Genomic DNA, 26366 nt, shown 5'->3' with positions numbered 1-26366 from the left:
AAGTAAATATTGAAACTTAAAATGTTAGACAAGGACGTTTTGCTTTATAATATAGTATAAATAGATATAAATATAGATATAGATAAACTACCCCTCAACTCCAATTTGAAACCTTTCAGCAATGACTAACGTCCAACTCACGATCTAAATCATATGATGGACAAATTTGGTGTATGTTTATACCTTTAATCAATTCTGAATTATATATAACGTTTTACTTTTAATCATGTACGAGTAGTTGACTTTTAATTATGTACGAGTAGTTGATAGCATTTTTCTTATGATTAATTTTTGTATCTCATTATTTTTTTCGCCTAATTAAATACTAATATTTAAAATGATAAAAACAATTAAAACCACTTAAAAAAGTTGCATCTCCGCATCTTGCAGAAGACGAGTACCAACTTATAAATTATCATCGTTACGGTATCTCATATTATAGAATGTCGTCATTACAACATACGAGTCCTAGACTAGTATATATATTAATAACAAATTTGACAAGGAGATTAACCACGAATTATTTCATGGTAATTTGAGTTGGTTGCATAATTTGATAAGATTAGAGAAGAAGATAAGACTAAGATAAGATATTTACTCATCTAACTCACCCTAAAAAAAAATAAAAACACTAAAAGAAATAAAAACACAGGTAAGAAGGTCCCCAATGGTTCGTTCTTTCGCTCGTTTGACTCATAGGGACGATTCCACACCGTTGGGTGTGACTCGTTCCCCTCTCGTCCGCCTCACTCGTCCCGGTGCTTCGTTCCTGCAGGGACGAACGTTTACCTTTGTTTTTTTGTTTTTTTTTAATGCAACGGTATCATTTCAAGACTAGTCTTTAGTGGATGAGTCCATTGGGTGCATTTTGGGGGAGTTAGTCCTTTGAGTGTTTTTTACTGATGTGACGTTGACATAGACTAGTCTTTGGTGGATGAGTTCCTTCCACTAGAGCCTATAATGATAACCCAATCGTGTGGATAAAATTTTACCAATCCTTTATTTTGAATTTTTGATACCTGACTGACTCGATTCTTAAAATTACCTCCCAAAACTCTTCATCACACACACACACACACACTAGTCTTTCCCAAAATCACACTCACTCACTCCCTACCGCCGGCCACCTAGAAACCACCGTTAAGTTGTCAACCCCGTTTACCTTGAAATCGAGTTATTGAAGGTAAGTTGTAATATATATAAAATGTTCATATTTCTGTTTTCATATGCCTGTTTGTCTGTGCGTTTATAATGGAAAGTGGTGCGAGTTTCGATCATATATGTTATATGCAATTCAAATGTTATGTATGTTGGGAATGTGTTCGATAAAATGCCTGACTGAAATAACATTTCATTTTCGCTTTCTTTTTTAGTTTCTAAAATACGAGAGTAAGTACCCGCGCGTTGCGGCGGTGAGATGGTGGGGTGATAGCTAGGCCAGAGAGTGTGATAGTCAAATGCCTACGCCCTCCGCCCTCGGATTTAAGAATTCGTCAAAAGTATATCGAATGACATCTCTAATGTAAGAGCATGAAATTTTAAGAACACCCGTACAATTTTTATAATTTATCGAAATAAAAGATTTTGAATGAATTGGAGGTATAAATAATTTATGGAGGAGAGAGAAAAAAGCTGATTGGTTGAGATTTGAGGGGAGAGAAAGGGTATTATGGTTATTTTAGATAAATATAGAATAGATGAGAGGGGTATTTTGGGGATGCACTTAAAATCAATATTGAAAATTTTAATTCAATGTTGAAAATTTGAAAGGAATCTGCTTTATAATATAGTATAGATAGTATCATCGCTAGTATAACAAGAAAAGCTCTCATTGTTGATTAAAGTTTAGTAAACAAGAATTACATAATAATAATAATAAGGAAGGCGGGCATACAAAGACCCTTTATGTTTTCAGATTTATGTTATACGAAAAGTGGTGCGAGTTTCGATCATATATGTTATATGCAATTTAAAGACCCTTTATGTTTTCGGTTTTACTGCATTTGAAAAAGTGACGGTTACTTAGTTTCGTTTTTCCATGTCAAGTAGTTGCTTCATTGCTGTTTGATTCATATAAAATATTAACAATTTCGTTCCATTTGCCTGCAACTATTTCTTGTCTTCTTTGAATGAACATTGTTTAGGTCTTGTTACACACACACACACACACACACACACACACACACACATATATATATATTAATCTTTTCTGTTAATTTTTATCTGTCTGCTTTTCAGGTTCTGATTTCAGCGTTTGGGGTTGTTAATTCTCGATCTTGCAATTATATTTCTCCTGACAAAAAGTCCACATGGAAAGAATCTTTCAAAGTTTGTCGCAGATCTTCTTACGTTTGAAGGGTCTTATCTTTGGGAGTAGAGCATCAGATAAACCGATCACAAGTGCAGGAGATAACCAACTCCCTTCATCTGTACATGAAGTCATCTCCGACGATGACCTTTTAACAGAAATCTTGCTCCGATTGCCTGTTGTCCCAACTCTTTTGCTCACATCTGTGTCTAGGCGATGGTTATCACTAATCACAGACCCTAGTTTCACCCTTCGCCGGAGCGAAATCTCTTACCTCGACCCCCCGTCTGGTCTCTTTATTCAGAAACCTCCACCTTCATCTGTTCAAAATGCTTACTTTGAATATGCTTATGTGTCGTATGATACCAAAATTTCTCCTAAGTTGATCACCCCCTTCCCTTTTGGCTCCCAGGGGAATGTTGAGATTGTGCAGTCATGTAATGGGTTGCTACTCTGTCGTGACCGTCCTGAGGAATATTGGGTGTACAATCCATCCTTAAATCGGTTTCATAGAATCCCGGAACGTCCCTTTTGGTTATCCATTCTTGGCATAAGGCTGGTGTTCGATCCCACCAAATCACCTCACTACACCGTCATGTGCTCTGGATTAAGAAATATGTACAGTTACTCTTCATCTTCAGAAACACATAATTGGAGTGATTGTGGTGCAGTGTTTACCTTTGAAAGTGGTCCAAAATTTTCATCAGGAGTATATTGTAATGGTGCTATTCATTGGCTCAATCCTATTGGGGTTGTACATTACAGATTGGATGTAAATGGTCTACTGGTTACAAGCATACCAACCTCGTTAACCTTTGATGCGGAGTCGCATCCTCTTAAATACAAGCTGTTCGCATTCGGTGATTCTTTGTTTCTTGTTTGTATAGTTCGGAGACTCATTTCTATCTATTCCAAATACTTGGAGGTTTACAAGATGAGGAATGCATATTCTGAGTGGTCGTTGAAGTACCAAGTGACTCTCAAGAGCATTACGAGGAAGTTCACCAGAAGCTGGAATATTTTTACCCAGGAGCTTCCTTCCGATCTTTTGGAAATTGGTGAGGGAGAAAGAGAAGAGGACTTGTTTCTTGTGATGAAATTATCTGGACAGGTGGTTAAATACAGTTTTGTATCGAAGACCCTCGATGTCCTCTTTGACTTTGGATCAGTTCCGCTTATTGAACCAACAACAATAGCTTCTTCTTCTTCTTGCTTTCCTTTCATTGCTTCTTTTGCTACTGTGTGATTTGTCTACCGTTTCAACTTTCAAGTATGCTTTTTATTATGTTTTGCTGCCCCTTAATTAATCATTGTGCTAGAATAGCTGTGATCTATTAGATCACTCTTTTAGTTGGAATATATAAGGAGGTTTCAATGGAAATGGTGAATGTAAAAGCTCCTACAAGCTTATATAAGTTTGTTTCAACTCTGATGTTTATTTACTCCACGAATTTACTGCAAAGGCTGGTATGAATCTTAATTTTGGTGCTCTAAGCTTATATATTATGTGCGTCTAAGGTCTAGAACGCAAATGTACATGCAACAGAGAACTCAAAAGACCTGCACTTTGGTTCTTTCCTTCTCATTGTCTACTGCAATAGTGTTTAATAGTCCATAATTCATGATATATGGTTTGTGCAGAGTGTGTTCTATGTACAGTACATAATAGATGCCGTGTTTCATTTTGTATTGAATCTTGAAGAGAAAAGAAAACAAGTGTGTGGGGATGGTGATGGACAGATAGCCCTCTGGAGAAAAAAGTATAGGATGATGTACGGGTTGGGTAACGGTTCAAAGTGGTTAATCTTTTAGTTGTGTGTTTAAACGGCCACGTTAGAGTATATAGTTCGTGGGGATTTGGTTGATGAAAAAGAGCCGAGTTTAGTTGTGTGTTAAAACGGCCAATCCTTAATAATGATTTTTGAGTAATAATTAATTGTGTATCATAACTTAAGAATATATGCAAGTTCTCCAATTAATAATAATGAACAAATAATCACATACATTTACAACACTGAAGGCCATATATATCTTAGGTATGTGACCTGTACAAGTTTTAGCAAATATTCCGAGACAAAGTGGTAATAATTTCAAATGGTTTTCTTGTGTTGCTGAAACTTGTTTCCAACTTCCATATGAGTGCCTTTCTGCCCAATGAAAACCATATGTATATGCGTGATTTTAACACTCTGTCTGAAAAATTTGGAACACAAAAGGTAATCTTACATTCTTACTTATATGTGAAATGTTTTATGCAGGCTCTGGATAAAGTTCGCTTTTAGAGCTTGACTAATAAGAGCAAGCTAGATGCTCAACCGGAGCTATTCATCCCTGGAAAAACCAACAGCACATGGACCATCATCGACAGTGGAATCGGGATGACAAAAGCTGGTGAGATTCTCTACAACGCTTTGACCATAAACTGTCGGTTAAATAGATGCATGTGCTGAAAGGTAAGTTACTGTTTTTGCAGATTTGGTGAATAGTTTGGGAACCATTGCTCGATATGGTACCAAAGAATTCATGGAAGCTCTTACTGCTGGTGCTGATGTTAGCATGATTGGACAATTTGGTGTTGTGTTCTACTCGGCTTATCTGGTTGCTGAGAAAGTCATTGTCACCACACAACACAACGATGATGAATGTTTGGGAGTCACAAGCTGGTGGTTCATTCACCATCACCCGCAATGAACGTGAGCCTCTTGGCTGGGTACAAAAATTACCCTTTACCTCAAGCTTATCAACTGCGTTATTTTTTCCTCCATTGTTTGGAGAACAAATCTATCTTGTCTTTTAAAGTGGTATGTTTTTGGGTTCTGTATGAGAACTTTTACCTTTTTATCGATGTTTACGGTTCTTACAGTTTTTATAGCTTCAGATGACCTTAAGAATGCTTAACTGATTCTCCGGTTTTTGTGTTGGAGCATTTGCTATTATAATATGTTATTTTGTGAGGTTGGCATTGCAAATATGGTGGGTCGTTTTGCTTAGGACTACTTTATGGGAACAGGTCATAAGAGAGTAGTTTTTGCGAATATGGTTGGCATTGCGAATATGGTGGGTGGTTTTGCCTTTTTAGCTCAAACCATGAAGTGACATCTTCATTACGTGTCATCTTATGGTCAGTAAATTATTAATCAGAGAAATGTCAAAATTTTAGCCTTGCAGTAATAGTTCTGCCAAGTTAAAAAGAGTTTACCGATATAAACATCACTGCTTACATCCTTGAGCTTTAAACAAGGGTTGCTATAGAAAAATAAAAAATGGTGGTTATGTGTACATTTAGTGAAAACATGCAATTTAAACAACTCAAGAAAGACTTTATATAAGTTACTAGCAAGTGAGTGTTTGATTTAAGTTAAAAGACAGAAACATGATTATTGTTTTTGCCGGCGTTAAGTTAAAATAATGTGTACAATTATAGATTTTCTGTGAATAAAAACATTTTTCAGGCCATTAAGCAGTTTGATGATGGGATTTGTATCATGGGCTATAGGATCATGTTTTCTCGTGATGATTAACATCCACATGATTTGAACAAGCAACCTGGAATGGATAATTATAATTCTAGGGCGTGTTTCGAAAACCATCTGATTATATCAACTACTGCTATTGCATTTTGTGACTCAAACTCGATCAAAACATCAAATCTCGCTCCTGATGCATCCTTTGTGGCCGCATTTTTGAAACTAAGCTAGAAGCTGTTGTGTGATTTTGATGGAAAATTAGTTTTGTTTCTTGTCTCAAAGCTAGAATAATTCTTTTTTGACTATATATACCAAAGGTTTATTTTATTACTAATAATAATCTAATCTATATTACGAGTATAATAATAACTTGACAAATTATTCATTTTAACAACCTAATAAACATGTTATCAGATTCTCTTCACTATTTATCGTCCGCATCGGACAATTTTATAGTCAATAGTAGTGAGTCTAAGTACCATTCTAAATTACTCATGCTCTGAAACTTGTATAATACTCTAGTCAAAGAGAAAGAAATCATATCACAATAAGTTGTGTTATCTTTGATAAATTGTTGCCAACTCTTCATAATAAATTTTGCATATAATTGCATGACAATGAACAAGTAATCACATATTTGTACAACACTTAACACCATCTATCTAATTTATATATGTATGCGTGTACAAGTTTTAGCAAATTTTTTCGAGACGAATTGAAGTGTATATAATTTGATAATTTCAAATGTTTTTTTTATATGCATGAGATTTTTTTTCCAGGTAGTTTGTAATACTTTTCGATGTGGATATATGCAATGCGTACAAAAAGTTGATAGAATCTTATATATCTAACAAATTGAATTGAATAGCAAAATATATTCCACAACATGTAAGTTATATGTATACATTACATTAATTAATTACAACACTTTCATTCTTTCACCTTGATAAATGAATATAAGTAAAGTTTATGCATAAACTTAAATGAGTTTTGAATTATTTTGGGCCAACCACTAAATGGTTAATCTTTTGTTGTGTGTTAAAAAAGTCACGTTAGTGTATATCGATAGTACTTATGGTGCACGTTCAAAATAAAATTCAAATATTGATGTAAATTTAGAACCATAAATTCTCATTGTATTCTAGAAATATTAGTATAAGCTTTGATAATATATCTGGTTTTGGTTGTCTCGACTAGTGAATCCTACATTTCTTTGCGTATTACTACTAATTAATTAAATCAAATAAATATCAAACACTTTAATATAAGTTCTATAAAGTTGCAATTTAAAACGTATCAATCTCATTATAGTTTAGAAAACACGATTTTTTGTTTACTGGGTGATAAGTGTTGGATATTTTAATATAATTGGATTAACTTATTTAATTGGTAATGTCATAATAATACATTATATAGGATTGGAGGTATAGAGTGTACGCTTATTTGAATTTATTATGACTAAGTACTTCATAACATAACTGAAACGGCTAAAGTCTTATTTGTCATCATTATTAAAAATTCTTCATAAGTTTTTCATTGTTTGTCAATTGGATTTTTCAAGTTTTAGAAAAAAAAATAATATAATAGACAAATAGACATAAAAAGTAAAAAAATCTTTATATATATATATATATATATATATAATAAAGAAGGATTATCTTTTTAAACTATTTTTAGAAACTAACTATAATGTGACGTGTCTATAAATTTTCTCAAAATGTTTTTATTTTATTTATGATGTCATATTTAATTAATAATATTTTTAAAGATAAATAGCCCATTAAATGTTTTTAAAATATTATATTTTATCTATGATGTCTACCAATTTATTTTTTTATTAGAATCAAAGTAAATTTGTTTTTATATAATATCATGAAATGTCTTTTTATGTTTTGTTAATGCAGTAGGTACTAATATATATAAGTTATTGTGTTAATCAATTTAATATCTCCAAGCCGAGTTCTAATATCAATAACAAAAATTATATACATTTTTAAAGATTTTTTTTTTTATTTTAAAAGTTTAATTAAAATGTCTGGGTTGATTAGCTAGTACATTAATAATTATCCATAAAAAAATGTATCAAACTTTATAATAATACTTAATAGTATTATAAATTATTTGGTTTTTCGATTTAACCAAGTTCATTATCACATATCCATAACCAAACCCAAACCAAAACAAAAAAAAGATATATAATTCGGTTTCGGTTACAAACTAAACCCAAAATCAAATTCAAAAATGGTTTTGTTTTTTTTTTTTAGTTTTTTAAATGGTTCGATTGACAGTTTAACCGGGAAAAACTAAACCACCAACACCCTAGAGTGTAAAATTAAGAGTGCATTCTTGAGTTTTATCTTGAAGAGATAAGAAAAAGAAGGGTAAGAAACTTTTAGTTTTTGTATTCTTGAGTTTTTGTTTTAAAAGAAAGGGAAGGGAAAGAAAGGGAAAAATAAGATGTTTTGATCCCAAAACTTGCTTGCCACTTTTGGCAAGATTTCGAAGGAAAAGTGGTGAAATTATTATTATACCCCTCAAACTTATATAAAGGTTTTAATTACTACAAGACTATAAATGTAAAATTGTATTTTTTTATCCTTTCTTTTTCTTCCCTTCTAACTCAAGAATACATTTAACTATCAACTTTCTTTTATTTTCTTTCAACTCGAAAATGCCTCTTTTTTTTTAAATTATATATCCTTTTCTCCCCTATTTAATCTTTCTTTTTCTTTTAATAAAAAGTCGAGAATAGGTGTGATATATATCGCTAATATTCCGAATAGTTGAATTACAACCGGAGACTTGGAGTAATTGAGACATGTTAAAAAGAAAACCCAAATAGAATACAAATACATGAAGGCGGTTCAATTCAATGGTTCAAATCGGATACAAATTCAGGAACGCCCCCCTTTTATAAAAATTAGGGTTTCAAAAAATAAAATCCAAGATTTCGTCGATCAAATAAAAATTAGTGATGGGAAAGAGAAAAGAGCGAAGATTGGCGGTGGGCTCTAATCGGAGAGTTAAGCTTGATCTTCTTTCCGACCAGCAACAACCCCCCTCTCTTGGTATGATATCCCCCCCATCCCTTTCTTTGTATATATATATGTACGTATATTCATTGAATAGTTGATTACAATGTTTTTTTTTTTTTACTTTGATGCTACAAATGAAGTTATTTGATTCCTGTTTTTAGTTAATAATAATAGTTCAGTTAATATGTATATATATACACACACGCACACATATATAGTCAGATATAAATAGTGATTGGAAAAGCTCACTTTTTGATGGAATATACAGCACAAGGATATCATAAAGAGGAGATGAAAACAAAAGCTTATGTTTAGATTTGTGTGTCTGTTAATTTAGCATATATAGGCAAAGTGACTTCCAATGTAGGCGTGATTTTGCATTAGAAATAATTAGATAACCTAAACGGACGTGGACAAGGTCCGTGTATCTTTGATAACAAAAAAAGTGTCCCGTCTGTCATTTTCATTACCTTAGGATTAGTTGACACAATGGACTGCGTCCTATATATGTAGATCATTAGTTATAGTTATCTGGCTGGTATTGCCAGTAACTACACTGGGGATTTTCAGTGGATCATGACTCATGTACTATATATATGGATAATTAGTTATATGTATGTGACAAAGTAACTTTTGATGAAGAGGTGATTTTTTCTGTTGAAATAAAGTAGGAAACCTAAAAAAATATGATTAAGACTGTTTTATGTTTGATAAAAAACTTTTTGCAAAAATGCCCTTCTTTAAAATTTCCAGCTTCTCATGCCTGATCACCAGCTCAACTGAGAAAAACCACCTTACTTGACATGCATAAAGGTGACGTTGCTGGTATTACCCAAGAGATTATTAAATTGCTCTTATAGCTTTTTGACTACACTGGTTGAATTTTAGTGTTTCTAGATTTGAAAACTACATACCTGCAATCTATGCCTGTGCATTAAAGCTACATCATGTCTTTTAGGTTTTTGGTTGGTAACGTTTGAGTGATTTTATGGTGAAGTGTTACTGATAACCTGATTTGGATTCTGTCCATGTTGGGTTTAATGTTCATTGCATTTTACTGAAATTTATAGGAGATTTTGGTGATTCGTCTAATAAAGAAGATACTGAAGGTGGCGACAATGCAAATATTAATGCTGGGTCACCCGAGTCACCATCTTCTTCAGGTGGGTTCCATCAAATTTCTTCATGGACTGATCTTTGTAGAGGACATCATTGTATTGGTTGATGTTGATGTTATACTTTAGACAAGACATGTCTGCTCTCCCACGATATGTCCTTTCAGACTGTTAGGTGGCTGTGGTATTGGGAACTCTTATTGGTCATCTGAGCCTGTTCAACTTTGCCACAATGTTTCTTTGATTGAAATTCCTGACATGTTATGTTGCACGCAGACTTTCGACATGTCAACAAGATTTGTGGTTCGTATGTTTCTGCCTTTTCGTTACACTTCTGCGTTACTAATTTTTTTTTCCAATGTTGCAGGTGACTGTTACCTGATATGCAAATTTCTTGATCAAGATTTATCAAACTTATCATTTTATTTGTTAATATTTAGGCCACTATGAGAAGAAACTGATATATATTTACCGGAAGTTTAGTTGTAACAACATTGTTTTTAATGGCGTCTGACATGCTTACATTTGCCTTTTCAGGTCAAAAGCCAGAAAATCCACTGTTGTTACTTGGACAATATAGTGATGAGGAGGTGGAGGAAGAGTTTGGTAAAGAAATAAGCCATGAGACTCGTGCAGACTCTCCTGCTAATCTTGATGAGCAGGTACACTTCTTGATTACTAGTGGCCATGATTCTGATGTTAGTAAATGTACTTAGGTCACATTGGAGATTTGATCTGTAAAAAGACTTTCATAACTATTTGTTCACCAAGGCAAACTTGTACTATTAATTCTAGAGGTGGCAATGTCGACCTATTTACTTATGAATGCATCAATTTGGGTTTTGATCCATGTTTAATGTCATGAAAGTTACCTAAAATGTTATGTTAATGCATTAAGCGAACCTTCTGTCCGTTTCTTTTAACTTTATTTCTATGCTACATCTTGTAGTATGGCGACATTAGGTGTATAGCTCTCTGATGGTAGTGCAAGTGGTTGTACTACGGTATTTTGGTATAATTGGTAATACAATTGTCTGCCTTATTCAAAAAATGAAAAATAACACGCACCTTCTAGATCATTATTCCAAGACTTAGAATTTAGTTGAAACAATTTTATTTTATATGATCATGTTTAACATACTAGTTTATAAAAACTTAGGCAAAAAATTGTTTTAGCTAAACCCAACCAAATGCTTACCAAAAAAATTGGTCGGCTGATGTGTCAAATCTTCCCGATCTGCCTGCTTAGACACCCTAGTAAATCAATTTAAATTTTTTTGACAGGTAAAGGTAGACAAACATGAGGGTGCTGGAGTTTTAGAGGATGAAAACCTGACAGTTGACAAAGTCTATAAAGAAAACAAGAACTCTTCACTGGATGTCTTGCCAAAGGTAGAGGAAATTGGTATTATAGAGGATAATACAGCAGAGTCTCTGCAGAGAGATATGGATGTAGCTGAGCAGGCATCTGAGGTTCCTATGACGGGAGATGTGGGCTCAGATTGGAAAATGGTGTTACATGAGGAGAGCAATTCACAATATTATTGGAACGTTGTGACTGGTGAAACTTCGTGGGAAGTTCCTGCTGTTTTGACCCCCGGATATGAAGCAGCCTATCATCTTAAATCTGGTCAAGAAGTTGAAGAAACCCATGTAACATCTGTTGATACACAACCAAATAATGGATCTACAAATAGTATGGTCATTGAGACCACAGAGATCACTGCTTCTAGATCTCAATCTGAAGTGCATGATGAAAAGTATGCTAGTATTATGGCAAACGATAGAGACTTGGTTAACCATGCTAATATACTTGATGCCGGTAAGATGTCGAGTTCAAATGGTTTTTATTATGGTTCATCTGATGGGGTTTTTGAAGACCATTTTAGTGATGGTTTGAGTAATACGGGAGTCCACCGTACCAATTCCAATATTCAAGATATGAGTAGTCACTTGTATCAGGAAACAGTTGATCAGTCTTCAGATTCTTTCCGTCTTATGCAACTTGGTGAAAATCTATCAGAAAGATTAAAATCCTTTCAAGGGTGCAATGACCAGATATCAAAGTTGTTGTTTGAGCTTGATATAAGACTTGCAGACATTAAATCACTAGTACCTTACGGATCATCATTGCTTCCTTTTTGGCTGCATTCTGAAAATCAGCTGAAAAAGCTAGAAGCTGCTGTCAACAATGAAGCTCTAAAATTCTCTCAATTTGCAAATATTGGTGAAACGAACAAGACAGAAAACAAATTACAGGAGAACAACATTTGTGGAGTGAGCACAAATAATGCTGCTTGCTTGGAGTTTGACGCTTCTGATCTTGCTCCTGGTGCTCCCACAGAGGATTACACTCCTAAATTTGTTGATGGCACTGCCCATGAAATTGCAAGTCCAGCAGATATCATCCCAAACACAGCCCCCCATTGTGTGGAAGATGTAGACATGGATGTGGACATGGATGTGGAAGAGGGAGAAATTCCTGCTGGCGATGATGCAGCAGTCCAAGACTGGTCCCAATCCGATCAATCTGTTGCACCAATCACAGAAAGACAACATGAGTCTCGTGGATCTGCAGAACCCGAAATTCCACCTTTGCCTGATGATGTGTGGGTTCCTCCACCACCACCAGATGAAGAACCTATACCTCCACCACCTCCGGATGAGCCTCTAGAATCCCAGCTCCCACCACTGACGTCAGAGATTCAGGCAGCACAGCATTACACTTATGGAGAACAATATAGTTTTTCATACCCAGGGTCTAACGTTGAATATTATGGCCAAACAAACACACAAAATGCTAGCAATCAATATTATGTAGATGCTAATGGATGTCAAGTTGCTGCTCCTCTTCCAGCCGTTTATTATACGTCAGTGCCGAACCTGTATTCAGATGCCACTTCAATGATGAATGATGGAAAGCCCGCGGCGTATTACACCCTACAAGATGGGTCAGTATCAACTGCATCAGTCATTGGCAGTGTAGAAACTTCTGATCAAACCAAATCATCTACAGCACTTCCTTCCATTTCAGCCCCTGCTTATGCTCCATCAACTTCTATTGTAACATCTGCTCCTGCTGTTGCTTCGACAGTTGCTCCAACTGAACCGGTTTCTAAAGCTCAACCTAAAGGTAAAATCTGATTAACTCTGTCATTTTTGAACAAAAATTATAATTGATGGTTGATTTGGGTTATGTTCCATTAAAGACAGGTCAAATAGGTTATGCCAAAGGATTTGAACTGAACATCTGGTCAAAAGGGTCAAAATTCATCTAAAGTGCCTATAAATGCATAAAATGACATATGTCACTATTTAGAAACTTGGATCACTTATGTAATTATATTATTTTATTAACTCTATTTGCGGATTAGTAATTAATAGATTCAAAATGCAGGTTGGTCCAACCAAATTCGACATGCTCTTTATAGAACCCCTATAGTTTTAACACGTGTATTAAGTTTCACATTTTCGGGGCTTATATACGATAAGTATTTGAAGGGTGACCATGGTAGGCTTGACTTTAAAAGAACCCAGCTGGGAGTTTTACAATGTTTTGGAAGAATTTAAACTTTAGCTTATTACTTGTATCCGTGTCTAGATCTATTCAGAACCTAATGATCATCTTTCCACCTTTTCAGTTCCACGTATAAAAAAAAGACCTGTCACAGCGGGGACCTCTTTAAGGTCTAACAAGAAAGTTTCTGGCTTGGTGGATAAGGTAAAATTTCCCCCATTTTAGTTTTTGAATAATTTATGATTTCATGTTCCACCAAGGATTGTATCAATGGTTAGATTTTTACAGTGGAAGGCGGTGAAAGAGGAATTACATGAAGATGAAGAAGATGAACCTGAAAATGCGTATGAGGTTTTAGAGAAGAAGCGACAACGAGAGATTGAGGTTGGTTAACTTCAATTTTCTTGTTTTTATAATTCTATATTCATTTTGGTATGTGATAGCATCTTTAATAAGGCTGCTTATGTTATTCTGCTTGCTATGTTACAGCAATGGATTGCTCAACAGATTGCAACCGGTGAAGCCAAAGACAATGCCAACTTTCAGCCACTGGGTGGTGATTGGTAAGCTGTTCTCATTGGAACTTCTCCAGTTTTGTTCCCTTTTTTTCTCTATTAACTTATAAACCTATGAGAAACATTGCTTATCGTATTGCATGTTCATTTAGGCGAGAGAGGGTTAGGTGGAAGAGAACGAAAAAATTAAAGCAAGTCGAAGAGAATACCGCAAAGGACAATGATGACACGAATCAACAGCCTGATCTTGTTGAACTTTCAAAACAACTTCCATATGGATGGCAGGTATATCAGTCTCTCAACTTGGTTCTCGTATATATTGCAATTCTACTCATTATTTTACAAACAGTGGTGAAACTTGACTACTTGAGCATGATATTTTGGGAGGGCCATAATCATTTTGATGTGTGTATTGCCGGCTCATCTTATATATATTTAGTTGAACAAGATCCTTTCGATTTAAACCCATCAAAACCTTTTAGTGACCCCACTAATTTGCCACATAGGATGTCGTAAACTCGTAATACAACTTTCTATGGTGTAGCTGCTTTCAGTAATTGCTTAACACGCTGTTATGAATTTGCTTTTTGTAGGCATATTGGGATGAAACATCGAAGCAGATTTATTATGGTAACTCAAAGACATCAGAGACCACATGGACTAAACCTACCAGTTAAAGAGGGCTCAGAGGCCGCTTGGACTAAACCTAGCATTTAAAGAGAGCCCAGTACATCAAAGACCACATACACTACACCTACCACTTAAACAGCTGACTTTAGAATTGTATACACCAAGTTTACCTTATAATTCTCAGCTAATGCACTTTGTTGTACCTTTGAGACCCAGTTCATAAATTTTGTATTTTTTTGTATTTTTAATATTTATCATGTTCGAAGGCCTGGGTTTTATCTAAGTTTTGGTCTCAGCATTGCCTTCCCATCTTATGGAGCTTTTTTTTTGTTCTTGCCAAAGTTAAACAGTACATGTTTAATTATTGATGGTGAATATAACTTTTTGAGAAAGCCAGATGATGCATTCATTAAAATTTGACCCATCACGTTGTGGCTAGATTACATGACGCGTTCTTTTTTTTAATATGTTTAAGGTAACAAAATTCTATATTAATGTATATAGCTGCAAAATTGTACTTTTGGTAATGGTTTGATCTAACTATTGAGCATTTGAGCTGACTAGGTAACTGGTTCTAATTACATCAATGCATGCACTTAACTAAGCAGCGACTAAGCTAAAAGTCTAAACCTTCTGCTCTTGCCAAGTCTGTGAAACCATATCTTCAAAAGTTGTAAACAAAATAATTTGAGTTAGAAAAAGTGGTATACCAAGTTAAAGTGCCATTTTTGTGCTGAAACGAACTACAGGGACCCAAGTGGAGTTTGTTCAAACTTTTAACAATCCCATGAACAAGGGGCAATTTGTTGGTTGCATGTGGCCACAGGCTACAACCACCATTCTTCATCTGACCTTCCATACAATTTTGTTGGTTGACAACCCCCCAAAATATACCTCTTTGTATTTAAGAGCCTATTATGAGCCTTTTTCATTATCTCTACATACACAATAACTAAAAAGCTTCAAAGAAGATGGTGGTCAAGGTATATGGTCCAATTAAGGCAGCTTGCCCACAGAGAGTATTGGCTTGCCTTCTTGAGTTTGGGGTCGAGTTTGAACTTATAAATGTTGACCTTGACTCCAACGAGCATAAGCAGCCCGATTTTCTACTAAAACAGGTAAACTTAACATATTAGCTCACAGTTAATGTTAACAATAACATAATGTACTTAGTGTGTCATACACTCATACATATGACTATATATGTGTTTCAAATGTTCCGGGAAATTGATAAAAAAAATTTGTTGTAGCCATTTGGACAAGTCCCAGTTGTTGAGGATGGGGATTTTCGGCTTTTTGGTAATGACATATGATTATTTTTAGTTAATGTATGAAATACATTCCTTATTAACCAACATATGTGATTTAATGATCTTTTCTTGTTCACGAGTGTAGAATCGCGGGCAATCATAAGGTATTATGCAACAAAATACGCCGATAAAAATCCAACGCTTTATGGAACCACATTAGAAGAGAAAGCCTTAGTTGATCAATGGCTAGAAGTGGAAGCACATCACTTTAATGACATGGTTTACACAATTGTTGTTCAAAAACTAGTCATACCGAAGATGGGAGGGAAAACGGAGTTGGCCCTTGTTCAAAATTGTGAAAAAAAGCTTGAACAAGTGTTTGATATTTATGACCAACAACTATCAAAGAATAGCTATCTAGCCGGTGATCAGTTCACCCTGGCTGATCTAAGCCACCTTCCCGGAATTAGGTACCTGATGAATGAAGCTGGACTAGGCCACATGGTGAGAGACAAGAAGAACGTGAATTCGTGGTGGAATGATATTTCTAGCAGACTCTCTTGGAAGAAAGTTATGCTATTGATGGACCAAGTTAACTAATGTGTCATCTATATATGCGAATCGAAAATCTATTAAGCACGCTTTTATTTTTATGTTCGAAGACTGCAACTTCTTTTCAATAAACTTTCATATCTATTGAACACTTCCAACTTGTCAACAAATTACATGTTTAGTTTCTCACTTCTGGTTTTCTTCACTTTGACCTTTTGTATTCTTGTTCATTTTTCTTCTCTTTTCATGCTATATGTATATGAAAATATTCACAAACATCACCCTATCCCATTGGTATGTGGTCTATGATATAGATTAGATGTAGATAGTCATATGTCAAATTCAAGTATAAAATAGATTGATTCCAGAAAGACCTCCAACTTATAAAATTTTATGCATATATATTGTATATATTAAGATTCATATTAGAAGTCAGTTAGCAATCAAATCCAAAAGAGGTTATCCATGATGTTTGAACATGTGTTTACTTAGGTGGTGACATGGAGATGTAATTAAAGGTCACAAAAGCACTATCCATATTTAGTAAGTATTATTTTTACCATCACCACAGAAATTTCACTTGTTTTTCTTTCCCACTTTTTTTTTTAATCTTCAATTCCTTCATTTGTTTCTCCCCTGTTCATGCCTTGATAAACAAAATTTTGTTAGCAATCATAGGCTGGTAAGCATTGTTTTCATTAAAGGTTTTATTTCATCTAATTTATATTGATGTTTATACATATCCCAATTAAGATATTATATAGCTTTCATAATCATATTTGACACATTATTTGTTTCCTATATGTGACATTGGTCTATGTAACCTAATTCTACAGTCTTTTCCTTTCGACATTGTTAAATTGTTACGTGACGCTGAAGGAAATCGTAAACAGAAAGAAGAAAAAGATATGGAGGGAAAGCAAGAAAGGCCACAACACATAACTTTTGCGCCACGAAAGCTAAAAATGGAAGAAACCAAGAAGCAGCAGATACAAGCAACCACAAATGCAGGTAACACAGCCCCTCGTTGCTACGCAGAGATAGCGCATTTGGCCACACCAAGGGGAGCCCCGGATGCAAAGCCTAACTGCCTTTGCTCCCCTACGACCCATGTTGGTTCTTTCCGGTGTCGTTATCATAGAAACAGTTCCCTTGGTAATCATGCCAGCTCTTTTAACCATCTCTCAAACCTTGATGACCAGAATTAGACCACAAGGCAATGGTTTATGGAACCTTGATGCAACTTTTTTCTTATACTATTTTTTAAGTCTTATTTTGTAAAGTTGTAATTACTTCATTTGGTGCTGTAAACATTTCCATCTTCCAACATTTGCTTGTTGTTTCAAGTGATGTACTTTTTTGTAAATGCAAATTCATGAGTATTTTATTGTGATGAATTAACAAAATACAATGGTGAAAAATACACACAACATGTACTCTTATGGAACTAGAAGAGCTACTTTTGCCTCTTATATATCTTTCCCAAGAAAGATTCTAACACAGCTTGTACTGCTTTGCTTGGGTGAGCTTCAATCGATTTGACCAACTTTTCATGAATTGTGTTCTCGTAGTCTTCAAAAACAGCCTATGTATTGTCCAACAAAACTGGATCAGAAGTAAGAACGAGAGTCCATAACCTGTATGGTTTTCTGATTTACAAAGACTAGAGGTGGCAAAATGGGTGGGTTGGATGGGTTGAGGTAGGAGTAAAGATTGGATGAGTAAAGTATTGGGACAGGTCAGGTTCCCTGAACTACTTTTTCTTTATACCAATGATTTAAAAATAGTTTTCAAACAAAATGAGTCAGGGAGGTTTTATGCAATAAACATACGATAATCGGACTTTCAACCTATTTGACCCATTTCCGCTTAGCCAAAATTTTGTTTGCTTTTACCCGTGAGACCTTGTTAGAGATAAACCATAACACAAATAGAACAAATCATGACAAATGAGTTGAAAATTGAAATAGCCAACTCAACAAACACATAGGAAATACCTAGCAGCAAGATACCTGAAGGTTAAGAGTGTGGTAAAGTTCTTTCACTTTTACTACGCTAGTTGGATCCTTTCTACCATAGTTCTCCTGAATACATACATTCTAGGAGTAAGAAAAGTCACTTAAAACTGTGAAATGAAGTCATTAGCAAAACATACATGTAGAAGTTTCTTTTGTTCTTCATTGGAAAGTTCTAGCGCTTTTACCACCAACCATGAACACTTTAAGTCTTCAATATCTGTTCCAATCTGTTATAATGGGACATACCAAGCATGAGTGACGAGTTAGAGATAATCATCCTACACTCGAGTTAGAAAGAAAGACCAAGATAGGTGATTGATATAGGTAGACTGACCTTGCCAATCACCTCAGGAGCACCAAAGCAATCAAGATAATCATCCTACACTCGAATAAAAGATTTTTAAGTAAAAACCACAAATACACACACACACACACTGACACACACACACATATGTGTATATATAAGAAAAAGGGTAAATTGATGAGAACCTCTTAGGCCCATGTACCTTTTTGGTACCCACATAACCCCCAGCAAGGATAATGTCAAGGTAATTCATCCACAATTTAATCTGCCTTTGGCGAGATTTGAACCCGGGTTTCTCCCAGGGAGTGGCGGCTCGTGGCCATCCCACCAAAGTGAGATGGTTACATATCTGTGTGTGTGTGTATATATTATATATATATATATATATATATATATATATTACCTGAACTTGATAATAAGTACCCATTTCAACAAGGACGTCTTTCACTTGAACATAATCATCGAGATTCTCTCCAAACATAAGGAGTGCACACGCAACCTTGACGGGGAGAATAAGAATTGAAGTTAGTCCAATGTATGATCTTTATTTCATCATCCAAAATCAGCGACCCATATAACATGAACATTCATTTATAGAACATTCATTGGTTTAAGAAAAAGCAAAGAATGGATGAATAGTATGCAATACAGGAGACTCACTGGAATGTAAAGTGAATAATAGGCAGTTTTGTACTGAGCAATCCGGCGGTGACTGCAAAGAGAACATGTAATAGTTTACTTTAGAATATGCAGCACAAATATATGGAGTAAAGTGTATAAAAGGGCACCACAAGATTGTCACTTACATCGACAAAGAATACTTAGAGAGATCTTTCTCTCCAGCAAGTGTAGTAATCAAATCTATCATCTGTCCAGAAGCTGTTTGGAATTCTACCTGCTCAAACCAAGTGGTTAAGAGTCTTTGTCAAAATAAAAGATGAAACCATATGTTTTCATAAGATGCATATGTAACAGAAACATACCTCGTTGAAGAGGTCCAATAGATCCACATAGTAAGGCTTCTCCCGGAAATGCTTCTTTAGGATTCTAGGAATATGATTGCGAAGAATGAGTCCATCATTTACAGCGATCATACCAACCTAGAACATAATACTAGGATACTTAAACATTCACATTCTCAAATACCAACCGGAATATGTAATTTTTCGCTATTGTTTCATACCTTGGGTAATCTGAACCAACAGGGTTGACCTCTACGAGTATGAGATTCATCCGTAATGTCATCAAGTACAAGAAAATATGCTTGAAGCTGCAAGCATCAACATGACGCAAGCATCAACATGACGAACGGTTAATGACTATCATGGAACAGGACTAACATAATAGAAACAAATGGAAGTAGGCATTTATGCTGTTAGTACCCATTCAATGCACCAACCAAGGGTACATGAAAGAAAAGTTTCTTCTTGGGTCAGTTCTTCTCCTTTAAGTAACTTATAGCTGTCGACAACAGAGAGGCCTCGATTCAGCTTTCCTGCAAACATCAAATTCTTTATAAAACAGAAAATGAATCCGTATCCGCCCCTCTTTGCATTTTGCTACACTGAGGAGAGCAATTACAAAAGACAATATTTCTTAAATAGGAATGGAGAAACTAATTTACCTCTAGGTACATTGTAGTCAAGCATCTGCGTTTAATAAACAGAAACACATAATTAGGCTTTTAATGACTACTGCACTCTTGCTAAGAAGACTGATCGATGGATATGTTCTTCATACATATCGCATAACTATGCAAGGATAAACTATTTATTATAAGGCCAATAAAATATTGTGACCAAAAAATGTGACTGGTCTCTGACCCAGAGAATAATTATACTGCCGTCAATCTAATGTCGTGGAATCATTTCTGTTTTAAAGAGCGAACTCAGGTCTTATTTCGGCTCTTCTTTGCCACACTCCAAAAACATAATATAGCTCAAACATCACATAGTGGTAACAATTAGTATTCAAATCACAGCACAGCAGCACAATATAAGCTATAGAGATGTCAAACACTAGAGCCTACACAACTCTCCAAAAAGGACAGTCGGAGGGTACATAAGACAACGATATAGGTCAGTAGCAAATGAGAATCTAAATCATGAAATTAGTGCCAAAATCATTATGATAATTACAAAGGAAAGTTCAAACAATAAGCTAATGCTGAGGTCATGATAGGTGATTAGTGATTATAGATTGTCATTTGTCCAAAGAAAATCTTGCAGAAAAGACATAGAGATGGATATGTTATGTATTCTGTTTTTGTCTTAATGACTTTATTGTAATCTAAGCTTTTCAACAAAACCTAAGAAACTGACATCAATTTTGAGGTAAAGTTTCACATCGGACCATCTAAAAGAAGGATCTTTTAAATTATGAATGTTATTTCCAAGTGCATGAGTAGTGGCCTAATTGATAGACAAATTTAGTATGTAAACAATGAAATGCAAAATGTACCTATCTGCTATACATCTGGTATACAGACCATCAAGTGTCGTATTCGTCGTTGGAGATTTGGGTAAACATGGTGAAAAAACAAATGACCAAATTTTGTTGTGAATCGTGTAATTAAACAATTTCCAAAATTAACTATTCGACCCTTTTAATGCTTGGTATCATGAATAAAACTTCAGGATAATTCAAGGTATGTTGTTGATTTTGGCAGAAATTGAGAACCTGATAAGAAAAGAGTCTTGTTTGCGCATTTCGTATAATAGAAATACAGAACACCCAAGATCTAGAAGCTATGGACAGATGAAACTGTCAAAAATCGGTTTTTTAAAGTTACAAATGGTTATAGATGGTTATGGGTTAGTGACTCATTAGTTATCATATCATTTGTCGCTGATGACTTGAGTCAGTTTGTCATCACAGTCACACAAAATTATACTAAAATTCCTAACAAGCATCTCGTGATCTAGCCAACAATATTTATCTCTAATAGCAACTGTATTCTAATTAGTCACTACAAATCTTCTCCATATATAGATACAGTGTATATAGTCAAAATAAAAATAAAAGATAAATAAGATAACCCAAGGGAGGGACACACAAAGATCTTCAGTCAAATTAGCACCAAACCTTAAATGCAAACCATATATGATCCATGCATATATCAAACAAACGATGACGTATTATTTATATAGAACATAGTCACATGGAACGCGGTACGATAAGGTACGCGGAACGAAAACTAGTACGCGGTTCGTAGGTCTCCAAAATCCGGTACGAGGGGGGTAGGTTCATTCGGAATGCTATTTCGGTACGCGAAACGACGTACCATTTTTGGTACATAAATTTGGTACGAAATACATAAACAACTAACATATATAATAAAGATTTCTTATTCATACTAAAATCCAAAAGTTGTTCGTAATCAAAATCATAACAAAAAATAAACCAAAACTAATATACCCTTATAACTGTGAATGTATAGAGTTATAAACGTGGCTAGGATTGATGGACTTATTAAAATTTAGGGATTATGACACCTGAGTGTAACCACCTATGTCCAAATGGTTATTTAATGTAACCACCTACTAGACTGGCTATGTAATGAAAGATCCTTCAATATTTAGGTTATGCTATGTAACGCGTTACCTGTTGTAAAGGTAACCGGTCACCCCACCTACTAGACTGGCTATGTAATGAAAGATCCTTCAATATTTAGGTTATGCTATGTAACACACCCACGTTCTCTGTCTGTCTCTCTTTTCTTTCTCTATTTCCCCTCCGGCCATGACCACCGCCCTTCAGCCACCATTATAGAGTCACCTACAACCTAATCACCTATATATACACCTATATAAATACACACACACACACACACACACACACACACACATATATATATAAATTATATATATATATATATTATATATAAAAGATCTGGGTGTGACTGCGGCTATTGGGTGATTGATGAAGACGAAGCCGGAAAAGATGTGGGATTTAAAGTGTGTTTATAGATTTGGTGGGATTTATAATCTGGAGATTCATCTCCGATTAGTGATAGATTTGCAATTTTTTAAAAATTAATGTATGGGTTGTTTTGTTAATTTGGGTTGATTATTCGGCTTGAAGATCGAAGACATGGTTCCCGTAAAAAAGGTGTCGCCGGAAAAAATGGTGTTGTCAGAGATGATGTCGCCGGCAAAAATGGTGTTATGGTGATGATTTGTGAACGAAGACATGGTTGCCGACATGGTTGGGAAGTAATTTTTGGCTTGAAGATGGGTTATGTTCAAGACATGGTTGTTATGTATGGTGATGGGTTATGTTATGTATGGTGTCGGAGATGATTATTTGGCTTGAAGACGCCGACATGGTTGGGAAGTAATTTTTGTTTTGTAAACTAAATTTTGTTTCGTAGTACATGCATGATAACACCGGTAATTAGCCGGAAAAAATAGTCAGGTTTAAAATCGCCGAAGGCACATATCCAGCGGGAAGAAAGGAAGAAAATAAAAGAGGGAAACGAAAAATGGCGGGAAAATGTCGTTGACTACGCTTAACCGTATACATAACATAACCCAAAAAACAAAGGTGCATACATCACATAGACAGTCTAGTAGGTAGTTACATTACATAACCATTTGGGCATAGGTGGCTACACTCAGGTGCCATAATCCCTAAAATTTAAGGTCAGCCCAACATAAGCCCACTTACTTTTCAAACCTAAAACACTTTTCCCAGTTGACAGATAATAAGTCACCTACAGGCATACAACCGCTATATTATCTTTTTCTCTCTCCCCTCTTTGTTTTGACCGGAAAAACGAACAAATATGTTTAGATCGCAATTTCTATCAACTCGGTACGGCGAACCAAAGCTCTTGGAACGCGAATTTCAGCATTTGATACGTCAAATCTGGTACGCTTATTTACGTTCTGGATCACGTTTCGCCTTCGTCCGGGATGATTTCGTACCGCGTTTCTGTACGAGGTATACCGTACGAAAAACTCAGCTTCATACCCGTTTCCTGTGACTATGATATAGAACAAAAGATTGTGCCCGCGCATTGCGGCGGTGAGATGGTGGAGGTGATAGGTTAAGTCATAGAGTATGATAGCCAAATGCCTTAGCCGTACGGGCTCCGCCTTCGGTTTTAAATATTTGTCGAAAGTATATCGAATGACATCTCTAATGAAAGAGCATGAAATTTTAAAAACACCCATAAATTTTTATAATTTATCGATATACGGTTTTTGAGATAAAATATTTTGAATGGATTAGAGAAAAAAATAACTTATGGAGCAGAGAGAAAAAAATGTGTGGTTGAGATTTGAGGAAAGAGAAGAAAATGAGTGGTTGAGATTTAAGGGTATTATAGGTATATTAGGTAGAGATGTTTAAATTAGTGAATAAATAAGAGGGGTAATTTAGGTAGTTCAAATCTTTAATTGAGAATTTGAGAAGGGGCAAAATGCTTTATAAAATAGCATTTGAAGTATTAGATACGAGTATTAGATAAACACGTGTGGTAAGTCTCTTTGTCCCCGGGTAGAGGTGTGGTAAGTCTCTTTGTTCCCGGGTAGAGATATGACTGACTACTGTTACATCCGGGCTCAGACCATACCCCATGCACCATATCTGGATTGGATATTGTTGTTGTGGTTCGTACACACAAACATAATAGTAATAAAGAATATATAAGAATAAATTAATGTAAATAGTAATAATGTTACATACCTGGTCGACCCATTGACGAGAATCATGATCAAACTCAAAAGAAGGATCATGAGTTAGCTCAAATTTTAGAGTTTCATAAACTTGCATGAATTTGGATTTCATATCAATACTGCTGCTCATTGCAAGGTAGTTGTTGTATAGAGAGATCAAGGTTATATAGTAATTGGGGTACTGATTAGAAGGAGTTTTTATAGCCAGATATATAGATATATCTAGAAATACCTGCACATTGGGGCGGTAAGATGGTAGAGGTGATAGGTCATAAGAGGTGATAAGCTATGGAGTGTGTAGCCAAATGTCTTAGCCGTACGTGCCCCGCCTTCGGACAAGGGCGGTACTAAAGGGTGGGCAAAGGGGGCCAATGCCCCCCTCGAAATTTAAATTTTGTTATTTATTTCTAAATTTTTCATGGTTTTATAAAATTTCATATAGTTTTTTAACATTTTGTCCTCTTTTATATTTATTTTTCATAGAATTCTTAAATTTGCCCCCTTCGTAATTTTTTTCTGGTACTGTCTCTGCCCTCAGAATTAAAAATTCGTCGAAAGATGAAATTTTAAGAAAACACATATAATTTTTATAATATATGTTTTGAGATAAAAGATTTTGAATAAATTAGAAAAATAAAATGGTTTATGGAGGAGAGAGAAAAAATGAGTGGTTGAGATTTGAGGAGAGAGGTAAAAAATAAGAAGCTGGTGCCTTTAATTTGATTTCTTTAAAGGCAAACCGAAACAAGCTGAGGGCGGTTAAGTTGTTCGAAATTAAAGAAGCGTTCATCCTCGTTTTCCATTACAACCCATCAATAAGAACAGTAGATGTGCTGTTTCGTTTTGTGAATTGCAACAATATGTAGGCAGTAGTCTTAAGTTAATTAAGTATATATTTTTGTATTAATTATTTTTTATTAATTATAGAATATACAAGAATAATGTTCAGAGAAAAAAAAAATATAAAAGAATATCATATCATTAACAATTAATAAGCTAGTGAATATTTTACTCTTATATTCTTATTCTTTCTAGATTCATACCAGTATGACAAATAAACGGATTGCAAGTATAAGTTAACATGTAATTTTAATGTTTATGAACGCAAAAAAAAAATTATTAGTTATATGTTAGAAAAAAGTTAAAAATGATTCTTTTTTTATTTACTTGAAGGCTATAATAATTATATTTAAATTAAATATTTAATAAGATGTTTTTATTTTATGAAAGACTAAAAAGTATAAGTTAATGACACTACAAGAAAAAAGTTTTTTAGTGACCAGTTTTCTTAATGACAACTAAAATTTGGTTACTAATAATCTTATTTAATTATCATTAAAAAAAAAGTGGTCACTTAATTTGGTCACCAAACAAAATTAGTGGCCAAAAAGTATCACTTTTTTGTCTCTAAACAAAATTAGTGACGGACCTTTAATAACGAAAAGTGACAACTCAAATTTTGGTAACTAACCACAATAGTGGCCAAATTTTGATTGTTTGTGACAAAAATTGGTCACTGTGACACATTAATGACCAAATGTTTTTTGTCACTAACTGACATTTTTCTTGTATTGTGATGAAGACACAAAAATTATAAGAAGCTAGTTTAATTTTATTATTAATGTTTATAAAGATATCAGTCCGAAAAGAACAGTCACTCGAGAGTCTTATATTTGATGATTAACATCGTATCCTTAGAATTAAAAAAATTGGTATTATCTTTCTATGATTAATTGATTCCCCACGCAATCATTTATCTATATTTATATAATGATATATGGTAAGAGGTCAGTTTGACAATTAACTAGTAACACAAGTCACAATAATTCTTTAAAACAATATAGTTTGATTCATATTTATATAATGATCTATATTACTGTGGAGTGACTCTTTCAAAAACATCTTACAAAATGTCAATCCTAAACTTCGAAAACATGTCCCGTGAGTAAAACCCTAAATACATGTTTGTTCATC

At 34.6% G+C, this 26366-nt stretch overlaps 4 protein-coding genes and 1 pseudogene across 6 annotated transcripts; 4 read left to right on the top strand and 1 right to left on the bottom strand.

Annotated features, from left to right (window-relative positions):
* Positions 1–1047: 1047 nt before the first annotated feature.
* On the top strand, positions 1048–3808 carry LOC122594380 (F-box protein At5g07610-like). The gene is made up of 2 exons (XM_043766846.1): positions 1048–1183; positions 2239–3808. The coding sequence occupies exon 2, from the start codon at positions 2310–2312 to the stop codon at positions 3552–3554; it is 1245 nt and encodes a 414-aa protein (XP_043622781.1). The 5' UTR covers positions 1048–1183; positions 2239–2309; the 3' UTR covers positions 3555–3808.
* Positions 3809–3853: 45 nt separating this feature from the next.
* Positions 3854–5206, top strand: LOC122590721 (annotated as a pseudogene).
* A 3439-nt stretch (positions 5207–8645) lies between these two features.
* LOC122593004 lies at positions 8646–14870 on the top strand. 3 transcript variants are annotated; one of them, XM_043765336.1, is made up of 9 exons: positions 8646–8843; positions 9881–9973; positions 10463–10587; positions 11210–13058; positions 13567–13646; positions 13731–13826; positions 13932–14005; positions 14110–14242; positions 14551–14870. In XM_043765336.1, exons 1-9 carry the CDS (start codon positions 8750–8752, stop codon positions 14632–14634), a joined length of 2628 nt encoding a protein of 875 aa, XP_043621271.1. In that variant the 5' UTR covers positions 8646–8749; the 3' UTR covers positions 14635–14870. The 3 variants fall into 3 exon arrangements, with proteins under 3 accessions (XP_043621271.1, XP_043621273.1, XP_043621272.1); XM_043765338.1 differs by lacking the exon at positions 8646–8843 and having other exon boundaries at positions 9887–10228; XM_043765337.1 differs by lacking the exon at positions 8646–8843 and having other exon boundaries at positions 9887–10232.
* A 664-nt stretch (positions 14871–15534) lies between these two features.
* On the top strand, positions 15535–16594 carry LOC122593930 (glutathione S-transferase F11-like). Its single transcript, XM_043766393.1, has 3 exons — positions 15535–15705; positions 15838–15886; positions 15983–16594. The coding sequence occupies exons 1-3, from the start codon at positions 15559–15561 to the stop codon at positions 16435–16437; spliced, it is 651 nt and encodes a 216-aa protein (XP_043622328.1). The 5' UTR covers positions 15535–15558; the 3' UTR covers positions 16438–16594.
* Positions 16595–17614: 1020 nt separating this feature from the next.
* Positions 17615–24547, bottom strand: LOC122591079 (farnesyl pyrophosphate synthase-like). The gene is made up of 12 exons (XM_043763275.1): positions 24403–24547; positions 20336–20360; positions 20094–20206; positions 19895–19981; positions 19695–19811; positions 19518–19606; positions 19372–19423; positions 19115–19210; positions 18742–18786; positions 18545–18634; positions 18402–18473; positions 17615–17974 (listed from the first exon to the last, which is right to left on the bottom strand). The coding sequence occupies exons 1-12, from the start codon at positions 24520–24522 to the stop codon at positions 17846–17848; spliced, it is 1035 nt and encodes a 344-aa protein (XP_043619210.1). The 5' UTR covers positions 24523–24547; the 3' UTR covers positions 17615–17845.
* Between the last annotated feature and the right edge of the window lie 1819 nt (positions 24548–26366).

This window comes from Erigeron canadensis, chromosome 3 (genome assembly GCF_010389155.1).
Source record: "Erigeron canadensis isolate Cc75 chromosome 3, C_canadensis_v1, whole genome shotgun sequence".
Lineage (NCBI taxonomy): Eukaryota > Viridiplantae > Streptophyta > Magnoliopsida > Asterales > Asteraceae > Erigeron > Erigeron canadensis.
The sequence above is the reverse complement of the archived record's forward strand: the minus strand, read 5'-3'. Positions and strand labels throughout refer to the sequence as shown.